The sequence below is a fragment of the Lipophrys pholis genome, assembly GCF_963383615.2.
Source record: "Lipophrys pholis genome assembly, chromosome: 7".
NCBI classification, from domain to species: domain Eukaryota; kingdom Metazoa; phylum Chordata; class Actinopteri; order Blenniiformes; family Blenniidae; genus Lipophrys; species Lipophrys pholis.
The window spans coordinates 20,202,306-20,229,154 of record NC_137638.1 but is presented as its reverse complement, the minus strand read 5'-3'; the positions used below and the strand labels follow the sequence as shown (position 1 = coordinate 20,229,154).

Here is a 26,849-nt window from a genome sequence, read left to right as displayed (position 1 = left end):
AGAGACCATTCATCCCCACAGCGCCAGGGTCGAAAGGTGCCCCAAGTTCACAGGCTCAGGGCCTTTGTTATGCTAACACTGTATCCCAAATCAGCTGCCTCCTCAGACACAAGCACTTCTCTGAGAACTTCCAGCCAGTCGTCACTCCGCTGTTCACCGCACCCCCAACGCACACATAAGTACACACAGCCACTTCCAGGGACTAGTCCACATTTCTTTCTGAGCGTCAAGTGGATGTGTGGTGCTGAATCTGGACATCCACACAAGAGAGTCTGATAAAAAATGGGCATATTTTATTAGCTTTGATTTTCTTTTTTGTCCTATACTGTTAAAATATTCTGTCCAAAAACAGAAAGATTTTTAAGACATTTTATATATATATATGTCAAATAACAAGGAAACCACTAAGGATTCTTCTATTAAAAGGAAAAGCCTCTGAAAACCTAGTGTTTTAGCCATTCTGTCTCATGGGAGGGATAATCAATACACATTAGGAGGGGAGTTGATAAGACATGTATTAAAGGTCAAGAGTCAAATTCTGGTCAAACACCCTTGACCTCAGGTCAAAGTGTTTAGCCCCAGCATGCCAACGGTGCACAAACATACAAACATTACATGTATAAATTAAGATTTCTTTATTTGACTTTGCACTCATTGTGACATGATTTACGACGTATGTTAACGCAAACGTATTTTAATATTTATATTTTTGCTAGACTGTTTTGATGAAGCATGACATTCTGATTATTGATAAAAAAAAATTAAATGAAACTATACTACATTTCTATTTCAAGATAAACACAGAAGATGGACAAACACACAGTGCACAACACAGGCTCTTTGTCAACAACAACGGCAGCAAAGCCCACATTAATACCCACAAATTAAACATGCAACATCATTATATACCACAGTTTAGAAGACACTGACTATGTACAGCGCTGGCCCTGGGCTGGGGGCAGGTACCAATGTCCTCATCTTTCACTCACTTGCGCTGAGCCAAAATTTCAACCAGGAGAGAGAGAGAAAGAAAAATCTCATCAATGCAAATTCGAGCCCACAACCTGGGGAGCCTGGCTTGACTCACCAGTTCTCCCAAAAAAACAAAATTTTTAAAAAATCACCAAAATCTCAGGCTTTCACTTCCAGATCTTGTCACATACAACTACAGAGTGTCCATGTTAACACAGGATAGTCAGTCATATCCATGGATTAGTCTGCAGTCACTTAAAAAGCCGTATCCACACTCAGGCTGCCACAAGAGAAAATAAGGACGCCTCTAATTCTGCCAGCATAATTGCCTGATTATAATGAGCTTCTCTCTCTCTCTCTCTCTCCTCTCACTCTGCCTTTATTTCTCAGTGTGTCTGCTGTAGTGTGCGCGCACACACACACACACACACACACACACACACACACACACACACACACACACACACACACACACACACACACACACACACACACACACACACACACACACACACACACTCACACACACTCGTCTAATTCTGATATAAATCAGTCTTCAATTGAATAGGGGGGTAAAAAAATCTGCATTAATAATATCTGCTGCTGTGATGCCTATGTGCAATGCGTGGTGAAACCTGACATTTTCCTGTGATTGAACCAGACAATTGGGTTGGGGTTTTTTTTGTGCCGATTTAAAAACAAAAACCAAAAACCCAAAATAACTATTTGCACTAAAATGTTCCTGGGTGACACTCAGACATTTAATTTCTCGTGGTTTCAGGTAGAATGGCCGTGAAGCAGGCCGTTTGATGCCAGGCTCGTGGCAGGGTGCCTAAACGCTGCATTGTTTGTGCACGTTCTTTATTTGAATGAAAGGATGAAAAAAATATCTAAACTGTATATATAGGTACATATTTAAATATTAAACTCTGCTACCGGAGAGTGAATCATTTGAATACCACAAAGTGTCAGTAAATTCTATATTTAAACATTGAACATTATATTTTAGGTCTGGTTTATTAGTATGAAATAACAAAATCCTAAAAGCTAAGTCAAACTCGTCCAATCTCATAATTTACACAAAGAGTGCCCAGAACCTAATTACGATGAGGCATGCAGCTTTTGTTATTGAGGCAGCGCCTCTTTTATATTGAAATGCGCACAGTTTGACATCATTATCCATGACTGTATGGCAGCAGAATTTTCTATTTCATTTTTTTTTTTCTTAAACATATTTTATGTCATACAGCTTCAAATTTGTTAATAAATGATAACATCTGATTATAACATCTTGTGGTGTCTCACCTGTCCTATCAGCTGGACTGAAAATTACATGTTGACCACAGTAATTTTGAAAGATGTCAGTATTTACAAAAAAAGAGTACGCACCTAAAAAAACACCCACAGACCAAAATGCACAATTGTGTCGATTAAAATTGAAACAGATTCACAATAGGTGGACCAAACAATTTCTGATTTAAAAAATAACAATAATCAAAGAAATTGCAATCTTATTATCTTGCTGCTCTTACATAACTGTCTTTGCAAAGGAAAAGAGAGAGAATGCATTTTCTCTAATCAAAAATAAGCTGAATAGAGAGTATGCAGCAAACAATATAATGCAACCAACTTCTGGAGTCGTTGTTATTCTGTCTGCAATGTTTTTGCTTTGGCTATAGCATACGCTGCCTTGTTCCACCAGGATTTGTTCTTCCATCCCTCTAAAGCTGTCTAAACCCAGACGCAGGCTAAATGAGCATGCCCACTCATGAATGCTTTTGCTTAATTACAATCCCTGATGGAAAACCTGCTGAGGGAGACGCCTGAACACGGCCACATGTGAGGATGGAAACACGTTTTTTTTTTCCCCCTTTAAAAAGGAAGATAAAATGTATGTGCTCGAGTGCCTATGAAAGCCATTAATTGTAATAGGCGTTATTTTTTCTCGCATCAGAACAAAAGACAAAAGCATTCTGTATGTGCTTAAGTTTAATTTACAGAAATGATCTTGGTGTATTGAACTGGGACTTTAGAAGGCCTTGTAGTAGTGTCTCGGGGTGGGATCTAATGTCAGCAATGGTTTGGACTGACGTTTCCACTCAGTATATAGGAACGATTTAAATATCAGCCACCGCAAAAAAAGAAAATAAATTAATATCAGAATACATAAATGAATGGATCCATAAGAAAGCTGATTGACTTAAGGAACAATGTTGTTCCCTCTTGTTGCTCTATTGGGTCACAATGAACTCAATAATACATCAACCACAGAAATGCAAATTTACAATTAAGCACCATCAGTGACTCAACAATGTGGAGTAAAGTGAAAATTGTAGAATGTGACTTGAAAAAGAGAGATTCTGTATCCCAGATATTCAATCTAGATTTGTGCATAAACCCCGCTACAGTGTTGAAGAGAATTTCACATTGAGAATTCCTGTGCTGTCTTTTTGCGGTTAACCAAATGTGTGTTCCAAATGCCACATTACTCGACTTAAGGAAAAAAAGCCTCCAGTTCCTGTAAAGGAACTCTACGCTATACATCAATTATTCAGTAGTATTTGCATTTGCATTGTAATTTGCATTCTTGTAGATTACAGAGAATGAAGAAGGAGACGCTGCACCAAAGAGAATTACATTCTGAGCCATTTTTAGTCCTACTGGTGAGGAGTTGACATGGGCTTTTGCTCTATTTTCCTCCTCTGCTTCGAGGTATACTGCTGAGATCAGTGACACACATTTCAAACTGTTGTTTGATTAATAAAAGAAGGAAACGATGTATAATGCTCACCAGCTCTCATGCACAAAAGCCCTGCCATTAAAAATGAATCTTGACATTCCACAATGAGTCTATTTGATTGACGAGGCTGAGATTCTTTTTTTTTTACTGTAATATTCTCATCATCTTTATTTATACTGTAAGGCTTGCCAGTTGAAAACTCAAAAGAATCAGTAGGCACAGAGGAGATGTCATATGGATTAAACACTAGGAAAGGGTGCGAAACTCTCACAGTACACTGAAGATCCTGGCTATTATGTTTCATCTAAAAATAACAAGCTTGACTAAAAAGAACAGACAACACTGAATAAGAAAAGAGAAGAAGAAGGAAAAAAAAAAACATAATCTCCGGAGAGAACAGAGTTCAAACAGAAGCAGCGATAGTGCTGAGTGTGATACGGAATACAGCGAGGAAAATGTACAGTATGAAACTCCCTTTAATTATAAATGAAAAGGAAATCAGTCTGAAATGTATAGAAAAACCAACACGCCGAAATAAAACACTGTGTCTCTTTAGAGGCACTGTTTTGTGGGATGACGTCCTAGTTTTGGAATTGTAAATGTTCCCTCTTTGCGGGCTCATGTGTTTTTCTCACGTGAATTAGCGTGTCACTTTAGCTTAATTGCATTTACTGCTGACATCATCATTAGTAAACACAAACCATTAAAGAGATATCACAGGGCCTTGGGGGATAATGTTTTTTTTTTTTCAAAGCAAGGGAGAGTAGATTGAGCCGTGGTGCCAGTGTACTCCCGCAGCATGTGTATGTGTGTATGTGTGCGCCTACGTGCCATGAGGGGCGAGCACGATGCATCAAGGGGGTGGGGTAGGTATCCCTGCAATAAGAGAGGAGGGCTTAGCCAATATATGCGCATGTGCAAATACAACCCAGCTCTTACGTGCCCACATGTTGACGCACGCACCCGGCCGCACATTCAGGTGCAAAACAGCAAATGCAAAACACATGTGTTGTGTGTCACTGTGATCGCTGGAGCTTCATGGATTCAGTCAGGCTGTAAACACAGTGAAACTTCTCTATATCATTTCCAAAGCTTCCAAACCAAAAGCACCAAAATCAGCAAGAACAAATGACACCGTGCACATTTTCTTAACCAAAAACAACATAACACAAAAATCTGACAAATGTGATTAATCAATTACATTTCAGTGGCAGTATGTGATATGGCACAATCATTTATCAGCAATTTTAACAATTTGATGGATGAGTCTAATTCTAATCAGCCTAAATACAGTATTTCAACTATGATTCAATTTCACAGGGATCTGTGCTGGGACCAAAATCATTTCTACTGTACATCAATGATTTGTATTTAACTTCTAAAATAAACTAAAGGGGTCATATTATGCAAAATTCACTTTCTAATGGTTTTCCAATAGTAATATGCATCCCAATACCTGGGAATAATGCCTCAGAAATGAAGAAAGTCTGTCATCTCTCTCCCACTAGCTTGTTTCATTTGTTTTTTTAAAGTGTGTGCCCAAAGGAGCGAATCAGAAATCAAACCCTATATAGTGTCATCGGGGGTTTATCCAATCCCAATCAAGGCAGGCACTCCCTTTGACAGGCAGCTCTGCTCTGGCGCATGGCACCACAAGAGGGAAGTACTTCCTCCTCTTCCCAAGATGGGCATGTGTGGGCCGAGCCAGTCCAGCTCACACAGACACAGCAGATTCTGAATGCAGCTCAAATAATCTAATATTCAAATGGCTGAAAATCAAGGAAAAGTAGGATTTGAGGCAGTAAACTTTTTTGACCAACGAGAACACTGTGAAAGTGTTGAAAAACTGTATATCATGAACCCTTTAAGTTTGTCCTATTACAGACGATACGACAGTCCTGTGTTCAGGTGAGGACCTTGAAACATTGATGATCGAAATTACAAATGAAATGCATTTTCCAAAAAGAAACTATCTCTAAACATATTAAAAACAAATATTAGGTTCTTCAGGAAAGGTGACACAAATGCACAAATCCAAGTTAAAAATGACAACACAGTCATTGAAAGAGTCTATGAGTACACATTTCTTGTAAACTTACCTCTTGCAGCTACAGATTACAAATTACACCTTGTTAGTCACAGTTTACTCAGTTGACTGGTGGATAAATGCAGATCATCAAACTGGGAATGTGTGTCATGACCCCCACTGTGGTTGTTACCTGGTAGAAGCTCTATGAGAAGCTGGCCAGATCATCTAACTTCATCCTTGAGTGATTTACCAAGCCCAATCAGCACATCCCCCAACACACACTCCGCTTACAGGACACCTAAAAAGCAGAAGCATTGTGTTAGTTTGACTAAAACTGGGCTTTAAAAGTACATGTGAGTTCAAATGAAATTGACAGTAGGGACATCCAGATAACTCAAGAGAAACTTGATATACTCCTGCATGTATATGGATTTGTCGGACTGGAACAGACAAGGTGTTCTGCACATGTTCCAACCAAAAACGGGCCAGTATTGACATGCTGAAAGATGCATATCACCAACCTATCACCATGAAGGTGATGGGATTCCAACATTAAATTGCTTACATGCATATTTTTCAGAACAAAGACAAAAGTACAATTAAACATAGTGACTGATCACGCATCCATTTTGATCAATTCCGACGAGCAACTTCACCGGTCAAGCCCCTTAATGGTCACCAGTCTATCCCAGAGCAAACACACTCAAACACACATGCAAGAAAAATGAACACATCACTCAGTTTATTTTCTGTTTGGGCTTCATTACACCATAGCTATCATTGGTTGTCTATCTGTCATGTCCATCTGTCAAAGCTGTGGCACTACGGTGTCAGGGGCTCTCCAGTGGTTCAGGGACTATGTTTATGGAAGACAGCAATATGTAAATATGAACGGTGTCAATTCTGAAAAGGAAAACATCGAATTTGGCGTTCCCCAGGGCTCTATTCTAGGACCTATTTTGTTTATCGTTTATGTTAATGACTTTGTTCGTTGTTCTAGTGATATTCATAAAACACTCTTTACAGATGACACAAATTTGTTTATGTCACACAAGCACATAGATCAGCTTGAACAGCTCCTGAATGAGCAACTTGATAAGGTAAATATTTGTTTTAAATGTAATAACTTGTAATAACCTTTTATATTATTTTCCGCTCTAACAGTCATAAGTACAGTGAAAAGGTCATGAATATAAAAATAGATGGATCCAGATAGATGGATTAATACATTTAAAAAAGCATATTATAGAATTAGTTAAAAAGAAATTCTAAAATTGTAGGCCTACTATTTAAAATGAGACAGTTGGTCCCAACAGATGAACTGTTATCACTGTACAGATCTCTGTTTGAGCCTCACTTGAATTATTGTAACTTTGTCTGGAACAATACATACTCTACTTTACACTCCAAAACTTTTGGCACGACAAAAGAAAGCTATAAGAATCATTTCATGGTCGATGCCAAACTCTCCAACAAACGCTCTCTTCCATAAATATGGTCTCCTAAAGCTTCCTGAAGTGAATCTTTATCACAATGCATGTATTATGTATATTGTTGGTAATAGGTCAAATACTAGATTATGCAAACTCATTTCATTATACTCACCCTCTCATCAACATGATACCAGAAATAAACAGCTTCTAAAAGGTAAATATTGAAAAATTAAATGTGCAAGTTTTAGTATATCTGTCAAAGAGGTCCAAGCTTATAGAAGAAGTTGGAAAGCAACTTAAAACAATCATCCACACTATCCACATTGAAAAGGAAACTAAAGAATCAACTACTGGAGAGTTAAGCACGTGGTCTACATGTGGCTTAGTACTCACAGGGTTAAAAGGTTTTCTCTCTGTACATGGATCAATTCAGAGTATATGATTTACTGTTAGATGCAGTAAATATAGTCATTTATTATCTTTTCTTTTTGAGTTTAGGATCACACTTGTTTCTATATGTGTATATGTACGTACGTACGTACGTACGTACGTATGTATGTATGTATGTATGTATGTATGTATGTATGTATGTATGTATGTATGTATGTATGTATGTATGTATGTATGTATGTATGTATGCAAGTATGTGTATATTTATACATAAATTAGTCCTCATTCACCACTACTCGCTAATGATGTCTGAGGGATCTAGTTGTGGTTGAGCCATTCTTGGTTAATGTACAACACAAGACGCACTGGGTGGTGGTGTGTCGTACCCCAACATGATAACCTCCAAGATTTTGTGGGTGCCCATTTTTTCATAATTTTGCGAAATTCATGCACAAATCAAAATCATTGTTGTATATGTGAAAATGTGGAAAATAAATAAATTAAATGGAATGAAATTAAATGTTATTTTAGCAATGAATATTAGTATACAGGTACTTGAGTAAGTGACCAATAGATTTCATGATCATAGTCTGGATGTGACAATGTGTGGGGGAACAAAGTTAACTAGGGGGAAGCAAACAAATAAACAAAACAATAATATTTATACCATTTTCTTTTATTTTTTTTAAGAGTAGTAGCCCCATTCAGGCGGCAATTGTAAAGTACCTTCACTAGTGTAAAGTGAAACGAGAGAGGGTTGCTCTGGAGTACTCAGTACAAGTAGCACAGAATCAAGAGGGTGAGTGACAGAGAGAACAGACTACACATATACTTCGTCATGGAAATTTTACCAAAAAAACTTCAAATAAAGTGTGTGTGTGTGTTGTGGGGGGGGTCTTCTTTATATGATGTTACATCATATAAAGGCACAGCCTGGATCTTTTGTGGTTGATACGCTGGTATATACAGTGCCTACACAATGATGGCATAATTTTAGCGGTACTCGTGCATTTGGATCCGTTCAGGTGTCTGGATCAGACAGACACCCTGGCACTTGAATCAGACGCTGAAATCAGACAAGACGTTTGGATCAGACGGCAGACGCCCGAATAAGGCCGAACTCCTGAATCAGACGCCCGAATCACACATACATGTGAATAATGCACCTGGGTTAGACACCTGAATAAAACCCCCGAATCAGACACCTGACCAGATTCTTAAATCATGCTCATGAATGGGAACGAGCTGTCATGTGTGCGGCTCACTATGTCTGTGCTCTCTTCCGGTTGCGGTGGCCCTTACTGATGTCTTTAGCAGTCTTGATTAAGCCTGCATGGAATCTAACATCATACGTGCATGTTAAGATAAATTGTCAGATAATAGCAACATAAATCTATATACAAGTATATTCGAACTAGAATGTTGCTCCTATTTGAACACATGTGGACATGACAATATTCCCACACTCATATTTCCATGCAGGCACTGTTAAAGGCAGCTCTATACCAGGAGTTTCAGTGTGACCTCTACTGCAGTTGAAAATACTTGCTATATCGGATCCATTGATTCTTCATGTACGATTTAACCCGTCCCCGTGAGGTTACAATGTCAGTCTGAATGAAAAACCCGTTCATTTGTGCATAGCCACCGCAAGAAGGGCTTATGTGCTCCTCGCCGCTTGATTTCCGACTCGGGGAGCTCAGTGTTGCCGGGGTAGAATCCGTGTTAGCTGCACTGCATCAAGATGGTGAGTCTGACAGCGAAGCACCTGCACATCACGGTTTCTCTCATTTAATGCACTTCACTGACACACGGAATCGGTTTAGGAATGCACATTTTCGAAGGAGTCGTGTTTTAACATGCAGACAGTTTGCGATCGTGGCGCAATATAAGCTTAGCCCCTTAGCATGTAGCTAGCGTTAGCTGAAGCTGAATGTTGACTGCAGTCCAAATGTGTTGTTTTCAGCGTGACTGATGAACTAAACTCTATCGACTCACATCAGTGTTTGGCATGATTAAAAGGAGTGTCCTTTTTAAGCTGTGGGCCAAATTAAGGATGCATAGCAGCGTGGATCTCCTCCATCTAGTAGTTAGCATAGCATTCACCTGGCCTCAAGGTACCTGAGGGAGAAGTCAAGGTGTGTTCACCCTGTTGACCTGCAGTCAGACACCATCCTGCCCTCCGAGAAGCTCTTAGGGACTCATCACTGAATTAGTGCACATTAATTTGTTGCTCACACTGATAGATGTAACTGACTTCATGTGAAGCATCATAGAAGCCACCAAATTAGCATTTGCATCTTAAATTATGTCAAAGAAGAAAAAGAGATCTGTTCTGCACTTGTGAAAGTGTTTTTCAGTGGGTGGAATGCTTCCCCAATGTTGTTTCATACAGCTTCAAGGTGTCATCAGTGAATGAAATACATGTTATTGGCAAGGAGCTTGAACACATTTAACTCATACCTTGCATTGTTTGTGATGACTTAATCATAGGTACATTTTGTGATGTTATTTTCTTTTTCGCGTCACTGTTAATTCAATGTTAGCAGTTACATGGTGTCTCAAGACGTTTCACAGACATAGGTCACAGTGTTTATTACAAATAAAATCAGGTTTTCAGGGCGCTGGAGCTGAACTGAAGTCACAATAGGTCAGTGCAGGGCACATCCCAGACAGGTACTCTGTGTGTGACCGAGACAGCCAACCACACACACTTGCATCAATAAAAAGATCAATATACAATGTGAGATGTGAATTATCCAAATGTCTGCAGGTAAATAATCAATATTGTCATTGTTTGAAGAAATGAGGATCGGCAGCTCCAGCTGAGAATGTAATTGACACAGGACATGTGTAGTCCATATGTAAATAGTGTGTAACAATGTTAAGGTGAGATAGCATGTGTATGATGTTTGGCAAGCTGTTTTTTTTTTTTTTTAGTTTGTAACATTTGTTATCAGTTTCTATCCCCTTACAGAAAGCAGCAGGGAGAACAAATGATAAGCCCTTGAAACAAACAAGAAATAAAAAACTTGTGGTCTTTTTTCCAGTCAGCCAGTGTAAATGGTCCACAGACTTCTAAATACTAAGTCAATATAAAGTCAATTAAAATGTTCAATCACCAAACACTTTAAGCTAATTGAGTTCTACTGACTGAAAATGGAAAACTGTAAGTAAACTGAGTAACTTTGAACAGCATACGGTAATTATTCGCTCCAAAACACAAGTGATGTTCGCAAAACAAACAGAGCTGGTTCAAGTTGCTCCTGTCAACAATATGCTATCAGATGAAAGCCGATGACATACCGTCGACTTTGTGCACATGTGTTACTTTGTTGGTAAAGAAGTCAACGGATGAGCAGTCCTGCCTGTATTTATGATAGTGTTTTTGTTTAAAGCACCAATTTATTCTCTCCAAAACACATGGGTTGTAAATCCCAATGCAGCTGAAGCAAGTTATTATTAATAAAAAGAAAATCACTCTTTGTTTATTGTTTGGATTTTTTATTGCTTTTAATATCTGTTTTTGGAACTTACACACTCATGAGGCCACACTTTAGATCACTTTCTCTGAGTTGTCATTGTGAAACACTTTGCTTAAAAGTGTTTGCTCAATGAATATGTTAAACAGGGTGGCATATGATGCAGTTTTACATTGTCGATGACCATCATGAAAAACAATGATTTATAATTATTCATTCTTCAAGTCAGTCACTTGCATAAAAGAAATAGATATAGCTCGGTAGTCTTAAAATTACAAGGGGATAATTTAAATGTCTTGGTTGCAACTCATCTTTCAGCTTAAGTGTGGAGGTGGGCACTCTTGTCGTGGAATGCTGCAAACCTGCATGGTCTGGATGTGCTACTGCGTAAACACACTTGATTGTAACGAATGTGTCTTCAGAGCTTCATGACAATGTGCCCAATAAGTTCTGGCATGTTGGAACAAAGAGACAAGGAAAAATATGTGTGTCTGTGGCCCTCTAGGACCAGGAGTGGCCACTACTGATGGCCCATATTGATAAAATAGGATCCATTTATAACGACAGCAAAATACATCCTGACAAAGTACTCTCAAACTTAAAACAATGTTTGAACATTGCATGAGAAGAAGTAAATGGACTCAACAGTAGTCATTTTGAATGAAAACTAAGAAGTATTGGTCAACACAGCATTTCAAGTTATTCTGTGGAGTAAAATAGAGGGAAGGTGTTTTAGGTGTTATGTGTGGTGGTTATCACTGCAGCTCCCACTCTCCACCCCCTACAGATTCCATTTGGTTGTTGTGCGTGGGGGGTCAAGCGGACAGGGCAAGATAAGGGAGTCCTTGCTGGCTTAATTTCCCCCAGGCCTGAGATCCTTGCAGGTCCCCCACAGAGGATGGTCAGCACCCACCAAACATCAGACTTTTGTGCTTTTGACCTACATCGCATGACCATAACTCACATGGAGAAATGTCTTGAGTCAGAGAGCTTGTGTCTGGTCACGCATCACATCTGAGTGAGTGTGATTGCCAAATAAATGGCACCCACACTTCCTTATGAGATTCTAGAAGAGGTATTGACTTTGGGGTTGGAGCTTACCCCCTGCGGTGTGTCACTGAGGATACCCAGAACCAATCTACAATCTAGGTCTGACGTACAGGTGTGGCTGTATTACCTATTCCTGTTCACTTCCGTTCAGTTTGTGGTCAAGTGATCTGTTCGAGAAAAGATGTGATGATGAATTAACATCATCAATTGTAATGAAATCCACATTAGTTTGAATTATAATGAAGAGGTGATATTGCAAAGTTACTAAATGTAAAGCTACTGAAGGTATTCGGGGGCAGGGGGTCATTCAAGTTGCTACCAGTTTGCACCTTACAAAAAGTGAATTTATTATTTTGAAATGCACTTTCGGGGCTCGATCGACAAGATTACAGGGAGGTTTGTTTAGCCATATGTCAATGATAGAGTAAAACGACATGTTGAAACATCGTTCAAGGCCGCAGGATTTATTCACTCATTTCCAGGTGATGAATTGCAAACTGTGATTCACTGGCACCAGCTCAGGGCTAGCCCAGATGTAAAATAGTTATTGGAAAAGATAAACATATTTTATCGAGGATTAGTCTGGTGATTTTTCTCTTTGCTCAAGTGTGTGCAGGTACAGATATCAATGATTCCTACTGATTGCCAGCCCACATATCTTAGCGCACATTGAGTGGATAAAGGCACAGCGTGATGGGAATGATTCTGTCCTCTTAAGCCTAAGTGAATATTGATCTACGTGTTGCAGGGCCGGTAGTGAGCTCCTTATGTTGCTAAATCTTTGGGCACCTTCCACAGGAGCGCTGGCTCGTGGTCACACCAACATGACGAATGTCGCAGACATTTCGTGGACATTGCTCCACTCATTAATTCATTCAGTTTCCATTGTGGCTTTCCCCGATGAAAATATTGCAATTAAGCGACATGTTCATAATGTGTATAATGTGTCATTGCACCTGATTGACTGACATCCATCCGTCCGTCAGTTTTTACCAATTGGGAACAAATTGGGTTTCTCAGAATCGTTGGTACGCCAAATATTGTATGTGATCATCATCCCAATTTAGCCCATCATTGTTTCATACAGTTTCCAGTTATACACATTAGGAGGGTTTTTTTTTTTTTCGTCCATTAAATACCAAAATATTAAGTCTTACACTGCCATAAGAGTGCACAATTAGCAATTTATGTATAACAGCAAACTACAGCCAGCTACATTCTAGGTATCACAGGACTCACTGCAGTCTTAATTAGGATATAGAATCATGCCAGTCGAGTTTAGAGTTTACACGCTCCTTTTAGTCAAAGTAATAGTTATTCAGAGAGTTTGTAGCATCGGGTACCCTTGAAGTTTCAAAAAGGTTGACAAACGCCTGGTATAGAGTATAAATGTTTGCTGGCTGTTAAGTCTCGGTCACCTTCATCTTTTGATTGTCAACCAACATCCAGTCAACGCATCTATCCGAAGCTGCTTGTTACAGACTGGGACGCTTGGCTAAATACACAAGCCTATGTTGAAGTATTTTTATTTTTATATCATCAACTGAGATACAGTCATGTGACTTAACAGCCATAATTCCATGGATAAAGTCAGGAATCATTTTTGTAACATGTTTAGAAGTTAATATCAGTTGTATAACTATGGATTGGTATTCTGAATGTGTGTGTGGTGAGTTCTATCTGTTTGGTGGGTGGGTGTGTATGGTGTTGGCTTGGAAAGACATTATTTGGTCCCTATCCAGATATTACCTGCGTATATATTTATATATATATTTTCCCCATTCTGTGTTTCTACACCTTTTTTTTTCCCTCTTCATTTTTTTTAATATAAACAAGATATGAGTTTGTTTGAAACTTACTGTTCAGTTATTTTTCTGATCAAATATTTAACCTCAGAAGGAAAACTGTACACTTTCAGATCAGAAGTGTTTAGATTGTTGTCTTTTTCTATGTTATTAAGCATCATTGTCAAATAACTTACTCGTTCATTTACAAGCTGCTGTCCTCACAAACACGAAGGGTGTGTTGAAATCAGCCCGTGGGCCAAAACCAGCCCACAGGACGCTCTGATCCGGCCCTACAAAACAATGATTCACAAAAAAATATTTAAACACATTTCTTAAGAGCAGCAGACACAACTCTGGGACCCGAGCTGTATTCAGCACCAGGAGGGATCATTAAATTTGGTTTTATGTTGTGATTTTAGTCACTTTCAGTAGTAATAGCTTGGTTATGCAAAACTACAGAAATCTTCATCACGTATACACTTGAACCACATCAAAGAAAAACTTTAAAGATTGAATTTCAAGGTTATTATGGCACTATTTTACCGGTCCGGCCCACTCGAGATGAAAATTTTATGTGGCCGCTGAGCTAAAATGTGTTAGACACACTTCAAAAAGTTGGTATGAAATGACTTAATACATATGCACAGTTTGAATGTTTACATGGCTCCTTTGTTGTCCTGATAGTCTAAACTGAATAATATGACAGAAAAAAAAATGACTTTTTACAGTTTGGGATGCCTACTGTGAGGAAGGAAAAAAAGAAAAAAACCAGTTGTGATGTATCTCAAGTTTGTGTGTAGTAAGACCCATTTAAACATTTATTTACTCGCGGAGCATTTGCGATCCAATAGGACGACTTTTAAAGATCTGAAGTAGTATTCCAGGCTTTCGAAGGTACATATTTCAAAGACCAATGTAGTTGTGAGACAAGTTTCAGCATGCATCAGTCTGTATAAAACTATTCTCAACATGTGTAATTGCTTTATGGAATGGGTGATTATTATTTAAATGTGATTTAAACCTCATCCTATCTCCACAGGGTGTGATCGGTGTGCAGCTGGTGGTTACCATGGTAATGGCCAGTGTAATTCAGAAAATCGTACCTCATTATTCTTTTGCAAGATGGCTACTCTGCAGCGGCAGGTAATGTAGAATCCCTTCCACGCCGTCTCTGATAGTTCCTCTAAAAGCTACACTTTAATTTTCTCGGCGAACTCGCCTCCTGAGGAGTTTAGTTCCATATGAGTCCAGAACAATGGAAATCAAAAGGCATATTCTGAGGCACAGCGTTGGAAAAGAACCATTAAAATATTCAGCAAAAGGCTTCAAAATATTGGGGTGACCCGAGAGCACGGAGCATATAAATATATTAAAGTTCCTGCCATATTTTCTTTAATTAGTGCCACGAATGTTTTTCAGTAAACAGCTTCCTTGGAACACATTTATTAATTGATTCATTTTTGCCTTTCAGGGCACTGTTGAAACATTTTGCCCCAAGCTGGAGGCCTGGCATGTCCCCTCAGAATATTGTATAATTAATTTTCCATAATAAATAGATTCACACAGGGATAAAACACAAGCTATGCTCCTTCTAGCCTCTTCTAACACAGAGTACTTGTCAAGTTGCTGTGACACCGGGGTTTCTAAACAAAGTTAAAGCGGGAGCCCGAAATGTTTGTCCTCCGATGGATGTGCCTAAATTAGCTCTTATTTCAAGCCGAGTCCTTAAGGATGAATACCCTTGCTTTGGTAAAGCTCCTCACAAGCGCCTTTTTAGACGCGTATCCGAGTGGCTGATGTAAAGTAAAGCTTGGAGAAATGTCTCCGTTTGTGTGTACTCCTCTTGTTTGGAAGTTAATCATGAAACGCAGGGTTACACTTTGAAGCGTTAAGACTTACTCGTAGAACCACAACATAACGTCACCACTTAGAGGAGCATTTCTCAATGAGAGTTGTATTCTTGCTTTGAAATGTGATGTAAAGGCAATTTAAGCTTTTAACGGGAGGTGAAACCCCGTCACACTTGCCAGCAAGGGAAGTGAACAGAGATGTCATTATCCAGCGCTTCACAATATTACATGGTTTCTCCTCATTTCAGTTTCGGCATTAAATAATAAATACTGTACGTCCTCGTAATGTCATGGCGGGACTGCAGAAGCCAGCTCTGGACTGTCAGTTTTCCTCCACAACTCAAAAATATCTGCTTTAGTGTGTCTTTTCTTCTTCTTCTTCTTCTTCTTCTTCTTCTTCTTCTTCTTCTTCTTCTTCTCCACTTCTCTCTCGGAGACTTGATTCCTCATCTCTCTCTCCGCTTCTTTGTTCACAGCCTGCGGTGGTATCAGCACCCTACGGAAGATGAGTTGCGGAGCTTAGCTGGGAAACAAAAAGGACAGAAGAGGAAAGACAGGTAGGTTGGACGGGAGGGCAGAAATGAAGATGGGCTATTGTTTGGGAGTTTGGAGATGCGGCGGCACAGAGGACGTGTGAAAAGGTGGCCCTTTCATTCGAGACGGAAGAGATGTGAAGCAGTTGTTTGAGAGGGATGGAAACCAGAGTCATGTCTACAAAAAGATGAAGCTGATGTGTTTATGTGGCTCATTTAAGGCCCCGTTTGAAGTAAGGAGACAGAAGTCTGTTTTTCTGTTGTTATGTTCCTTTACCGCTCTTCATTGGGGCTCCGAGAAACGCAGCTTAGAAGTGGTGTTGTCTGGTGGATGTGAGGAAAGTTGACCCCCAGTTTTTTTTTTTGGGGGGGGGGCTGCGTTACTATTTAGGCTGTTTCAGGGGGCCGACAGTTTGAAGGGATCTCATCCCTTTGGAAATCAAAGTTTCCCAAACAGCATTATATCTTCAAAGCTTCGATTATAAAAGATGATTTTTCTTTCAAATCTGCCCTGCAACCCCCCTCCCCTCCTCCCCAGGTGGAAGTTGAACCATATGTTGGACACATGAATTTATTGGTTCTCTTTGTACTCGATTCTAAATGTGAATTTCAATAAAAATCACAATCGAAAGATAATCCTTACTGTTCCACATGGTGTCCCGATCCTCACTCTGAGCGTTTTCTTTTTTGTAGTCGGCTCCTTTCTCTCTGACCCTGCATGAGGCAGGTCAACGCTCTCCAACGCCACATGCTCAGTAATCCCTTAAAAGAAAAAGATGGACCACTGTCCTTTCTCCAGCTCGTGCCATGCAGCTCCACTCCCTTTGTCAGGCGTCGGACTCCCCCGGTGGTGGAGCTGAGCCCCCTTTTTTTTTTTTTTCTTCCTGTCAGGTGCCTCAGAGATGAAATCTGTCCGGGGCATGTTTGACCGGAGAGTCTTACAGTGGCATTGTCCCGTGAATCCAGTACACACACACAGGGTTGAACAAAGTCCAGAACTCAGGAGGGCTCGCCACAGCCCTGCTGTTAGCGGTTTAGCCAGACCAACGTCTCCCTCCTCCCCTATGAACCTAACTAGACTGCTGCACACAAGAAGGTTTTTGTTTTTTGTTTTTTTTATTTGGAATGGGTTATATTCTCAATTACTGTTTTGCTGGCAGAGAATCTTCTCAGTTCTCTTTCTCAGACCAACCATTTCACCTATAAAGTGTTCCTACACATGCTTTTTGATTGTTAAAAGTTTCATTGCTAACTCTCTTTCTGCTCTGTCCTCCTCTAGGAAGTACAATGGTCACATAGATGGTAAGCCACTAACAGTCCCCAAGGACATAGACTTACAGCTGGAGACGAAATGTATCACAGAAGTCGACACATTAGGTATTACTCTAAATGAATATACATTACGTGTAATAAAGAGTTTATATTTTAAATGTTGTGCCTCGTTTGTGATTTGTGTTCATGTAGAATTAATCTTTGTGCCGGTGTTCTTCCAGCATTGCACTACTTCCCGGAGTTCCAGTGGCTGGTGGATTTCACAGTTGCGGCAACTGTGGTCTATCTGATAACAGAGCTCTACTACAGTGTGGCTCAGCCCTCGGGAGAGATGAACATCAGTGTGGTCTGGTGCCTACTAGTACTCGCCTTTGTCATGTATCCTTACATCAGTCACCCCTTACATCTTGTGCTGCCTTTTTTGTGCTCAGCCTCCCCAGTATTGTGGCGCAATCTGGCCTTTAAATTGGTCACATACTGATGCTGTATATCATATCTGTTGTTGAGGGGGCAATGTCTGAGGCTCCTGCTCGACAACGATGTGGACGACTCTCCTGCACACTTAGGTTTCGATTATATCCACACTAATGGACGGCACATGTCCCAGGTTAACATGTCTTTTGTCTATAAGAGAGGACAAATCTCTTCTTGTATGAATACAGCAGTGGTGGTAGGAGGCTAGAAAATGACAGCGAAAGCTCTTCCTTCTATTTTGCTATGCTGACTGATGGTTAAATAATATACATTATCCTTGCCACACACCAAAGGATCAATCTTTCCAGTTCTCCTGGTCGGACCTGGCTCACTGCGGTCATTTCCTGCCTGCACTGGAGATTGGAGGCCCAATTTTCACAGCCCAACACACTGATACGGTTGGGAGGGGGATGACAGAGTGCGGAAATGATAAAATGGGACTATGAAGATGAAGGAATATGTTGGCCCAATATATGTGTTAATGGGACACTTGATTTCAGTTTTCCCATCTCGGCTCTGATGACATGTTTAAGACTCTTTCCCTGGAGATCAGTGCTGCTGCCCTGTTAACCATTTACTGGAGTTCTTCAAGTATATGCAATTTAACCTGCTTTTTTCCCCCCACTTGTTTACAGGAAATTTCCCAACATGATTGGATAGCCTCCCCTTTAACCAATGTTGACAGTCTCCCTCGGTGGGGTATTGATTGTAGGCTACCACATGATCACTCAAAAGCTGCTATTTCCCTTTCAGCCACATGCCGGCTCCAACTTATCAAGCGAATGTTTGTACAGCCGTCTTTACAGCATCAAATGAAGGTTAGAGGAAGAAAAAGCGGCCGGCGGCTTTAATACACTTCATGAATCGAACGGTAAAAAGAGTGAATAGCTCACTGTCAACTGGAATCCTGCAGAACGTGAGCGTTTCATCTCCGGGTCGCCCAGGTCTGTGGCGACGGGGAGCGAGTTATGACCTCCGTTGGCGCCTCACTGGCGCTTAAGCACCACATTTCGTGCCCACATGTGCCTGGTAGCAGGCTTTGTGTGCCACTAAAAGATTGGAGGGTCACATGGGGCTTGTGAGCATACACAGACTGTGTGTACTTCTGTGAAGATGCGTGCTGAATAACTGTCATTTTCTGTACCGCAGCAATGCAGATATGTTTATGTTTTCCTTGGATTTTGCAAAATAGCGCTTTAACATCAAATGGCTGGGATCTTCTTTTTTTTTTTTTTTTAAATGTCAGCAGGCTTATCAAGATGTTTTCCCTTGACTCTGCTCTTACAGTAAGACCCTTTTCTCTCTGACGGCCCACTACTTCAAGTTGGAAGAGGGGGGCGAGCGCTCGCTCTGTATCACGTTTGCTTTTTTCTTTTTCGTCAAAGCCATGGCCATTCTCATCGTCACGGAAAACTACCTGGAATTTGGTCTGGAGACAGGTCAGTGTGTCCAGCCGGCTTTTCTCACAAATCCCAGTTCTTCTGCTCCACGTGACGACGACGACGAGTGAGTCACTCTCGGCAATTTCTTCATTTCTAGGTTTCACCAACTTTTCTGACAGCGCTCAACAGTTTCTGGAGCACCAGGGCCTGGAGTCCCAGTAAGTACCGCATCAGTATTCTCATGGAATCACTTTTGTTTCTCTGTGCTCATGAATTCTTTATGAGTCATGAAACTACACGGGTATTTCACCGTGTTTTCTCTTTCACAGGGGTCCAATATCAAAACTCACCTTCAAGTTGATCCTGGCCCTCCTCTGCTCTCTGATTGGTGCATTTCTAACGTTCCCCGGTCTGCGATTGGCCCAGATGCACCTAGATGCACTCAATCTAACCACGGCCAAATATACACAGTGAGTCTTCTGCTGGAACCGCCGTCACTCCTGGATTCACTGGTGTATTTTAAATTGAATACCAATTCCTTTTATAAGAACAATTATAGAGAAGGTGGCAGTCGTAAATGAAAGATGACATTTACATTCAGAATGATCTACCAGCCAGTAAATGCTCCCAGGGATGGCCGTGGAGCTTTGGGTGGGGTGCAGCAGCAGAAACAGAATCTGGGGGTCAAGGAGAAACATTTTCCTGGCCGGATTTTTCTTTTTCGTCAAAATTTTTTTTGTGAGAAATCAGAATAATCAAGAACTGTAGGATAGACATATACGTGTTTTTTTTTTTTTAAACTTGTAAATGTAATGTAGATCTTTCAAATTGAATGCATCAGAAATCCTAACAGCACAACATAGTGTCATTCAAATCGATTCAACCGAACATTACTGCTTCGTGTGAGGCACAATGCAGTTTAAGGTTAGTGAGACGGGACGAAATCTGCCATACTTGAACAGTGTATTCGTTTACATCCGGGGTTTTTAAGTGGATGATGCACTTCAAATTTACAAGGGAATAAAAAATGACCAGATTTGAAGTTAAATAATAAATAATATAAATGAAGGTATCCCATCGGCACTTGTTTCCTAATATTCAGATTGTATCAGATACACCAGAGCCGCCTGTGAGACAGATGAAGACTTCTACAGTTTGGGCAGATTCCTATTTCAGGACTCGCCGGGTGCCACGTCTTTGACCATGATGGGGGGTGCAGAGCAGGGAGCAGGTTGCATTCAGATAATCCACTTTGCCATAGCAGACTTTCCAAAATGGCCTCCTCTTCCACTCCTCTTTAGTGTTGCGGGCTTACGTCCACAGACCCCGTCACTTCCAGGGATTAGCTCCAGGCCCTACCAAATGTGTGCACAGGTTACCTTCTCACACCTCTCAGGGAGTGTTGCATTGACAGTATGAGCCTTCAAACGTACAAGGTTTAGTGATGTGATTTTGGAACTGAAGTTCTTAAAGATAATTTTGTTTTACTTTGCTTTCCTAGGACTCTGCTTCATATCAACTTCCTGTCCCCGCTCATCATGGTCCTGCTATGGGTGAAGCCCATTACCAAGGACTACCTAATGAACCCCACTCTGGGAAAGGAGAGTGTGCCTTTGTAAGTTGAAATAATTATCCTTTCTGAGTCATGTGCGTTCGCCAACGTTCCCACGAGCATTTTTCTTGTCCGTGCACACAGTTGAGAGTGTCTGCTGTAGCTTGAGCAGTTTTAGGAGCACCGTCCAAGGTTCCTTTTATGGGAACAATAGAGATTTTCTGTTTTTGATTTGGGGAAAGAAGCTAATATGTTATCTTCGGAAATTACATGAACAACATGTGTAGCTAAAGTCACTTGAGTAAATTACAAAATAAATGATCATGAGCGACAATCTCGGTTATGAAGCGCTTTGTAGCGCGAGTGGAAGACTGAACAATTCACAAAATGAAGAATCTACTGGGTGTATATATTCATGTACCTCTTGTTGATTGATGTGTACATAGTAGGAGCGTCAGTTGGATTCCCTTGATATCTGGAAAGCTAATTACCTGCCACTCACACCAGAGGGATGGGATGACGCCGTCGAGCCGGAGAAGATGTAATTGTGGCTTTTGTGGCGGAAAAAGGGGAATGTAAACAAAGCCACCGCAGCCATCAGAAAGGACTTTATAGCGGTTCAATGAGATAAAAATTGAATGCAGCTCGTAAATGAATCAACCACAATAAACACGTTAACATGGGTTAAATTGGACTGTAGGCAAGTTTAGTCATACGTGATGGAAAGCTCTTTATCCAATCTTCCGTCTGATTATTTGTTCTCAGATAGCATCTGTCATTTATCGCGCGAGTCTGAAATCTGTCTTGACTTTTTCGCGCGTGTTGACAGCAGCTCTGATACCATCAAGGTTAAACCTGATGACGTCGTGTTACAGTATTCTTGTTTCACCTTTTGTATACTTCACTTTCACCTCCCGACTTTCTCCCGAGTTGTCGATTCCGTTCCCGTCGTTTCGCCGTCGTTACGTTCCGCCCCCGTGTCTCAACTCTGCTCACCGACTCCCGTGTTTCCGCTTCCATCAGGATGACTGAAGAGACGTATGATACCCTGCGGTTGTGGGTCATCGTACTGATGTGTATACTCCGGCTCGCGATGATGAGACATCACCTGCAGGCCTACCTCAACCTGGCCCAGAAGGGTGTGGACCAGATGAAGAAGGAGGCAGGACGAATAAGTACTGTGGACCTGCAGAAGATGGTGTGTGGCATTCCCGCTTCGTTGCACCTCACAGCTTTGTGTTATTGTAACCGAAAGTAGAAGCAGGGCTTGGATAAGCTCCATCGAGGTATTTTGAGACATAACCTGGATTCCAGTATATTACACAACTAATACAGGCATGTTTCTAAGGAGCCAAGCACCTCTGTTTGTTTGTTGTTTAAGGTTTGGTCGATTTAAGGAGGTGGACGTTACACACAACTAACAAATAGTGGTGAATCATGTTGAAAGCTTTAATAATAATGCGCGTTCTGCAGAAAATAAACTTGTGGTTGTGTGAACCTGTGAGCTATCATCATCAGTTTTCAAAGCAAATGTCCAATAAGAATTAATGTTTTTAAAGCTGACGTTGGGCAGAGAGCTGAAAGTCATGAAAGATGAAGAAAGATAACTGTCATTACGGTTCCGTATTAAATCTTGTGTGAGATTGTTTGTGAAACATCTTGCTTTTCTGTTCCCCTCAGGTTGCACGTGTTTTTTACTACTTGTGCGTAATCGCACTACAGTATGTGGCACCGCTTGTGATGCTGCTACATACCACTTTGCTGCTAAAAACTTTAGGTGAGTTATCCAATGGGAAGACTGATTTTCATTTACTTCATTTGCCTTTGATGGATTAAAGCATTTTGCTCTTGTGTTGGCAGGTGGTCACTCCTGGTGGGTCTATCCAGAAGAAGACCTGCCATGCACCCATGACATGAACTTTGACTCCGCGACGGGGGCAGCACCCTTCGCGGCCCCGACGCCAGCCTCGGTGGTAGAAACAGGAGCGCGGGCGTCAGTCGCCCAGCTGTCCATGGCCCTCGGAAGCCTGCGGACTGTTTTCAGTCCCTTACTGTTCCGGGGCCTCTTCTCCTTCTTCACGTGGTGGATCGCTGCCTGCCTGTTCTCCACCTCCCTCTTTGGCCTCTTCTACCATCAGTATCTGATGGCAGCATAGCACCACCAAATCCCAGCCCGCAGCGCCCGCCATCCCCCCCCCCCCCCCCCCCCCCCTGCGGTGCAGCCGTACATCCGGCCTGATCAGAACAGACTGGGTGGTCGGGTGGTGGTGGAGGGGGGTGGTTGCAGGGGCCTACTGATGGATCTGCACCCACGACGTCTCCTCCCCTCCCTCCCTGTGACCCCCTAACAATGACTGATCATATCATCAGAGCTCCTGGTTCAACTTCCAGTGCTTCCTCCACAGACGACTGTGAACTCTGTGACATTGTTTTTACTTCGACGGCGTTTTCATTTGGGCAGAAAGATTTCTACGATTTCAGAATTGTAATCAATGTCATGTGTGTATTGGCATGGCAAGAAAAAACCCGATTGAAGTTCGTATAGAAATGTTTAATGATAGAAAATGTCCGAGGTGCTGATTGCATTTAGTCTTACATGTTTTAAATGTGGTTTGGCGGCTCCATCCAGTTGAGGTGAATTTATTCTATTTCTTCATGACGAAGACGCAGTGAGATTCATCCGCCAAGATCTTTATCTTCCAGATGTTTCTTACTTCAAAAGGCCATAACTACATGTCGGTAGGACTCGGGTTTCAGAGTACAGTCCTTCTCATTTCAGCAGTGAAATTCATCACGCTCTTTCTGGACGACCTGTTTACTTTAGTACGACCACCTGGATTCCATATTCTAGTGCCGTCCACGATATTGCCGAGTTTCCTCACTGGTATCTCTGAAAGAAGCTACATGTAAATCAAAAGATCCCTAATTCAAAATGTCTTATTGAAGCTGATGTCCTCTTATTCAATGATTTTATTCAATTTTAAGGAAACTTATCTCTTGAGGAACACTTTAAACCCCCCCCCCCCCCCCTTTTTTGTTTTTATAAATAATGTCCCAATGTTCATTAAATATGTCATAAAAGTTTGACAAAGTCTTAAAGAAGTTTCAGTACGAACCAGCGAGTCTCTGTTGAAAGGAGGAGGAGGAGGAGGAGGAGGAGGAGGGAGACGTTTCCAGGTTGGGAGGAGCTGGAAGCTCACGAGTGTTACAGACGTACGTAACTGGAGTTTTATTTGAAGAGATGTTAACTGACGAGGAAACGTTTCACTCACTTAAAGCTGATGAATTAAAAAAAACAAACTACTAATTGTCTGTAAACAGAACTTGCCATTAAGGACAAACGTTTCTAAAAACGAGAGGCGTTCCTTCGAGATGTGTGACGTTTCCGTTTTCATGGTAACCTTCCTGGTGTTAGCTGAGCCATTTTCGAAGCTGCGGGAAAAGCGTGAGCTCTTTTTTTTGGGAGCAACAAAGATGATTGAAAGGGAGGACGGCACGCCGTGTGTGTGTGTGTCTGCGTGTGTGTGTGTGTGTGGGATCTCTGCTGTGCGTCAGCCGAAAGGGCATTGTGATCAAGAGGAGACGATGTCAACTACTGTTGATAAGCTACTGCCTTTTCCGTTTCTTTTTATTTGATTTTTACCTATTGACTCACTTAAGAACAATTTTAGTTTATTTTCTAACAGAACAAAACGTTGGTATGAAGTTGGGTTTGTAAAAGGTTTTTTTTTGCGTTTAAATGGTGCCAAGTTAGTTTCCCCCACACCCCTTCCATTCCCCCTCCAAGCAGTTGTAGGTTTTAATGTCTGAGAGTGTCGGCATGTGAACTGCGACTCTGCAGCCTTCTGTTCACTCGTTTTGGAAGGCGTGAGCTGTCATCTTCTGGTGGGTAAATGTACGCACAAGCAGTCATTGTGCCGATGACACACTGGCCAACGTGATTGTCCAGTTTTTATTCAGGAATGTAGGCTACGTAAAGCCAGATCAATCACAGCTACCGTCTGGTGCTCCTCTGGTTTGTCTTTTCATTATTGCATTTGTTGTCAACGACAGGTGTGTAAATTCCAGCTCTTGGGTTTTATAGAAAAACACACTTTCCCAAGTCCAGCAGCACCATATCAGCGACTCCTGGTGGAAAGTCTTAGCTTTAGTTTGCGTGTGTTCTGAAATGATGGGGAATATGCACATAATGAATGTATCAATCCTGCCTAATCTTCTAGCTTGTTTGATTGAAAATGATTTGTATGGTGAGTTGATTCAACACTCCTTTCCCCGCTCTATCCTTCACTCTTTTTTTATTTTTTATTTTGTATTTTAACTTTTTCTGTCTAATCCATGTGTTAAATCTGCCTCACACGCGAGATCTAATGTGTCCGAATGACAATTTTTGATTGATTTTTATTTTCTTTGTTTTGTATTTATTACACGTGTCGAGGCCTGTAAACATTTCTAATTTTAATTGTAAAGCCCTTTATTTCGTGGCTGGAGTGTATGACGGCTAACAAGAAAAACTGTTTGTGAAAATGTGTTGGACAAATCAGTTTGGGATTAACCTTTTGTCTGATCGCTCTCGAACACCTGCGATACTTTCAGAATTCATCAGCCTAATCAGGCGTCTTTTGTTACCACTGAAAGTGTTTATTAGTCACTGCTGGGCTCATGAAGTAAAATACACACACTGTTGTCCTTTCATGTATTTATTTCTGCTTTAGATTTTGTCTTCAATAAATTATGTTCTTTACTTTTTGTCTTTTTATTTTATTTTGACTCAATGTACAGGTTTCACTTATGGAAGAGACACGGGCTCCTTTAAGTGTGTTGTGGGGGGGGGGGGTGTACAGCAGCAGGAATAATGTGTGATATGTGGGTATAAAAAAAAAAAACCCCAGTCGATTCTAAAGCAAGTAAATGTTTTATATTAACGCTAAATTCACTCTAATGGAAACTGACAAAAATTATGGAATTCAAAGTGAAATTATAAGATAGTTGACTATATGAAGATGTTTAAAATGTGTACTTGAAGTTGTGTGATGGGGGTGGGGGGGGTTCTCATCCTCATCCTCCCACACTTTGACAACCTCAGCTTTAAACAAAGGCTGCACTTTAAATATGCATTTCCACTAAAATGAGTGCAACAAACACTACGTCTTGTTGTTTTCTTTATTGTTTGGTTGAAAATGAATATCTCGCAGTTAATCCCTCATTGAAGTTTTATTCATACTTAGTTGTTCCCAGTGGACCAAAGAGAAAAACTGTGAACACCTAAGGTGTAAATCACCTTTCCCACTTTGTCAAAATCACAATAACTCTTTCCGGGATATCCTGATCCGTACAACAGAATGACAGAAATCCCTCTTCACCGAAGACATCTTTGTAAAAACGAATCAATTCAGTGTGTATCCCTGTTAAAAAGTCCTCCTTTTTTGCCATATCCTAACAACTGTAATCAAAATGTCATTGGGAACAATCTTTTCTTTTTTTTTTGCTACGTTGTCTGTTGTAACAGTGTTCACTTTCTTTCGCTAGTCCTGTGTTTTTTTTTTTTTTAAAGAAATTAAATCCTTATTCTTACCTATAATTTGCTTTTATACTGAGTCAGAGTGTGGAAATCCGTTCAATAATTTGAATAAAGTATTGTTATTCTTATTTCAGCATATATCTTCTTGGCTTTCACTGCAGAGCTGGCTCTTTCAATAAATTGTACTTTCCATGTGAAGGAATTCAGACTTGGCTGAAACCAAAGGAAATACACATTAAGTGACATCAATGATTTACCCTTTTTTTTTTTTTTCCTGTGTGAATCGGAGGTTAAGGTCCGGATTCCAAACCAATGCTACCAGTCCTGCTCTGCTTCGCACTGCCTTCTTGTTGGATCTTCAAGGTCTCAAGCAAAACCTTTTTTT

The 26,849-nt window shown here is 40.8% G+C and overlaps 1 protein-coding gene across 1 annotated transcript; it reads left to right on the top strand.

The window, feature by feature from the left end:
• Positions 1-9,256: 9,256 nt before the first annotated feature.
• On the top strand, positions 9,257-25,681 carry tmem161b (transmembrane protein 161B). Its single transcript, XM_080467147.1, has 12 exons — positions 9,257-9,311; positions 14,923-15,026; positions 16,210-16,290; positions 17,546-17,643; positions 17,760-17,916; positions 19,300-19,451; positions 19,552-19,612; positions 19,724-19,864; positions 20,896-21,009; positions 21,970-22,144; positions 22,627-22,723; positions 22,807-25,681. Exons 1-12 carry the CDS (start codon positions 9,309-9,311, stop codon positions 23,100-23,102), a joined length of 1,479 nt encoding a protein of 492 aa, XP_080323273.1. The 5' UTR covers positions 9,257-9,308; the 3' UTR covers positions 23,103-25,681.
• Positions 25,682-26,849: the final 1,168 nt, after the last annotated feature.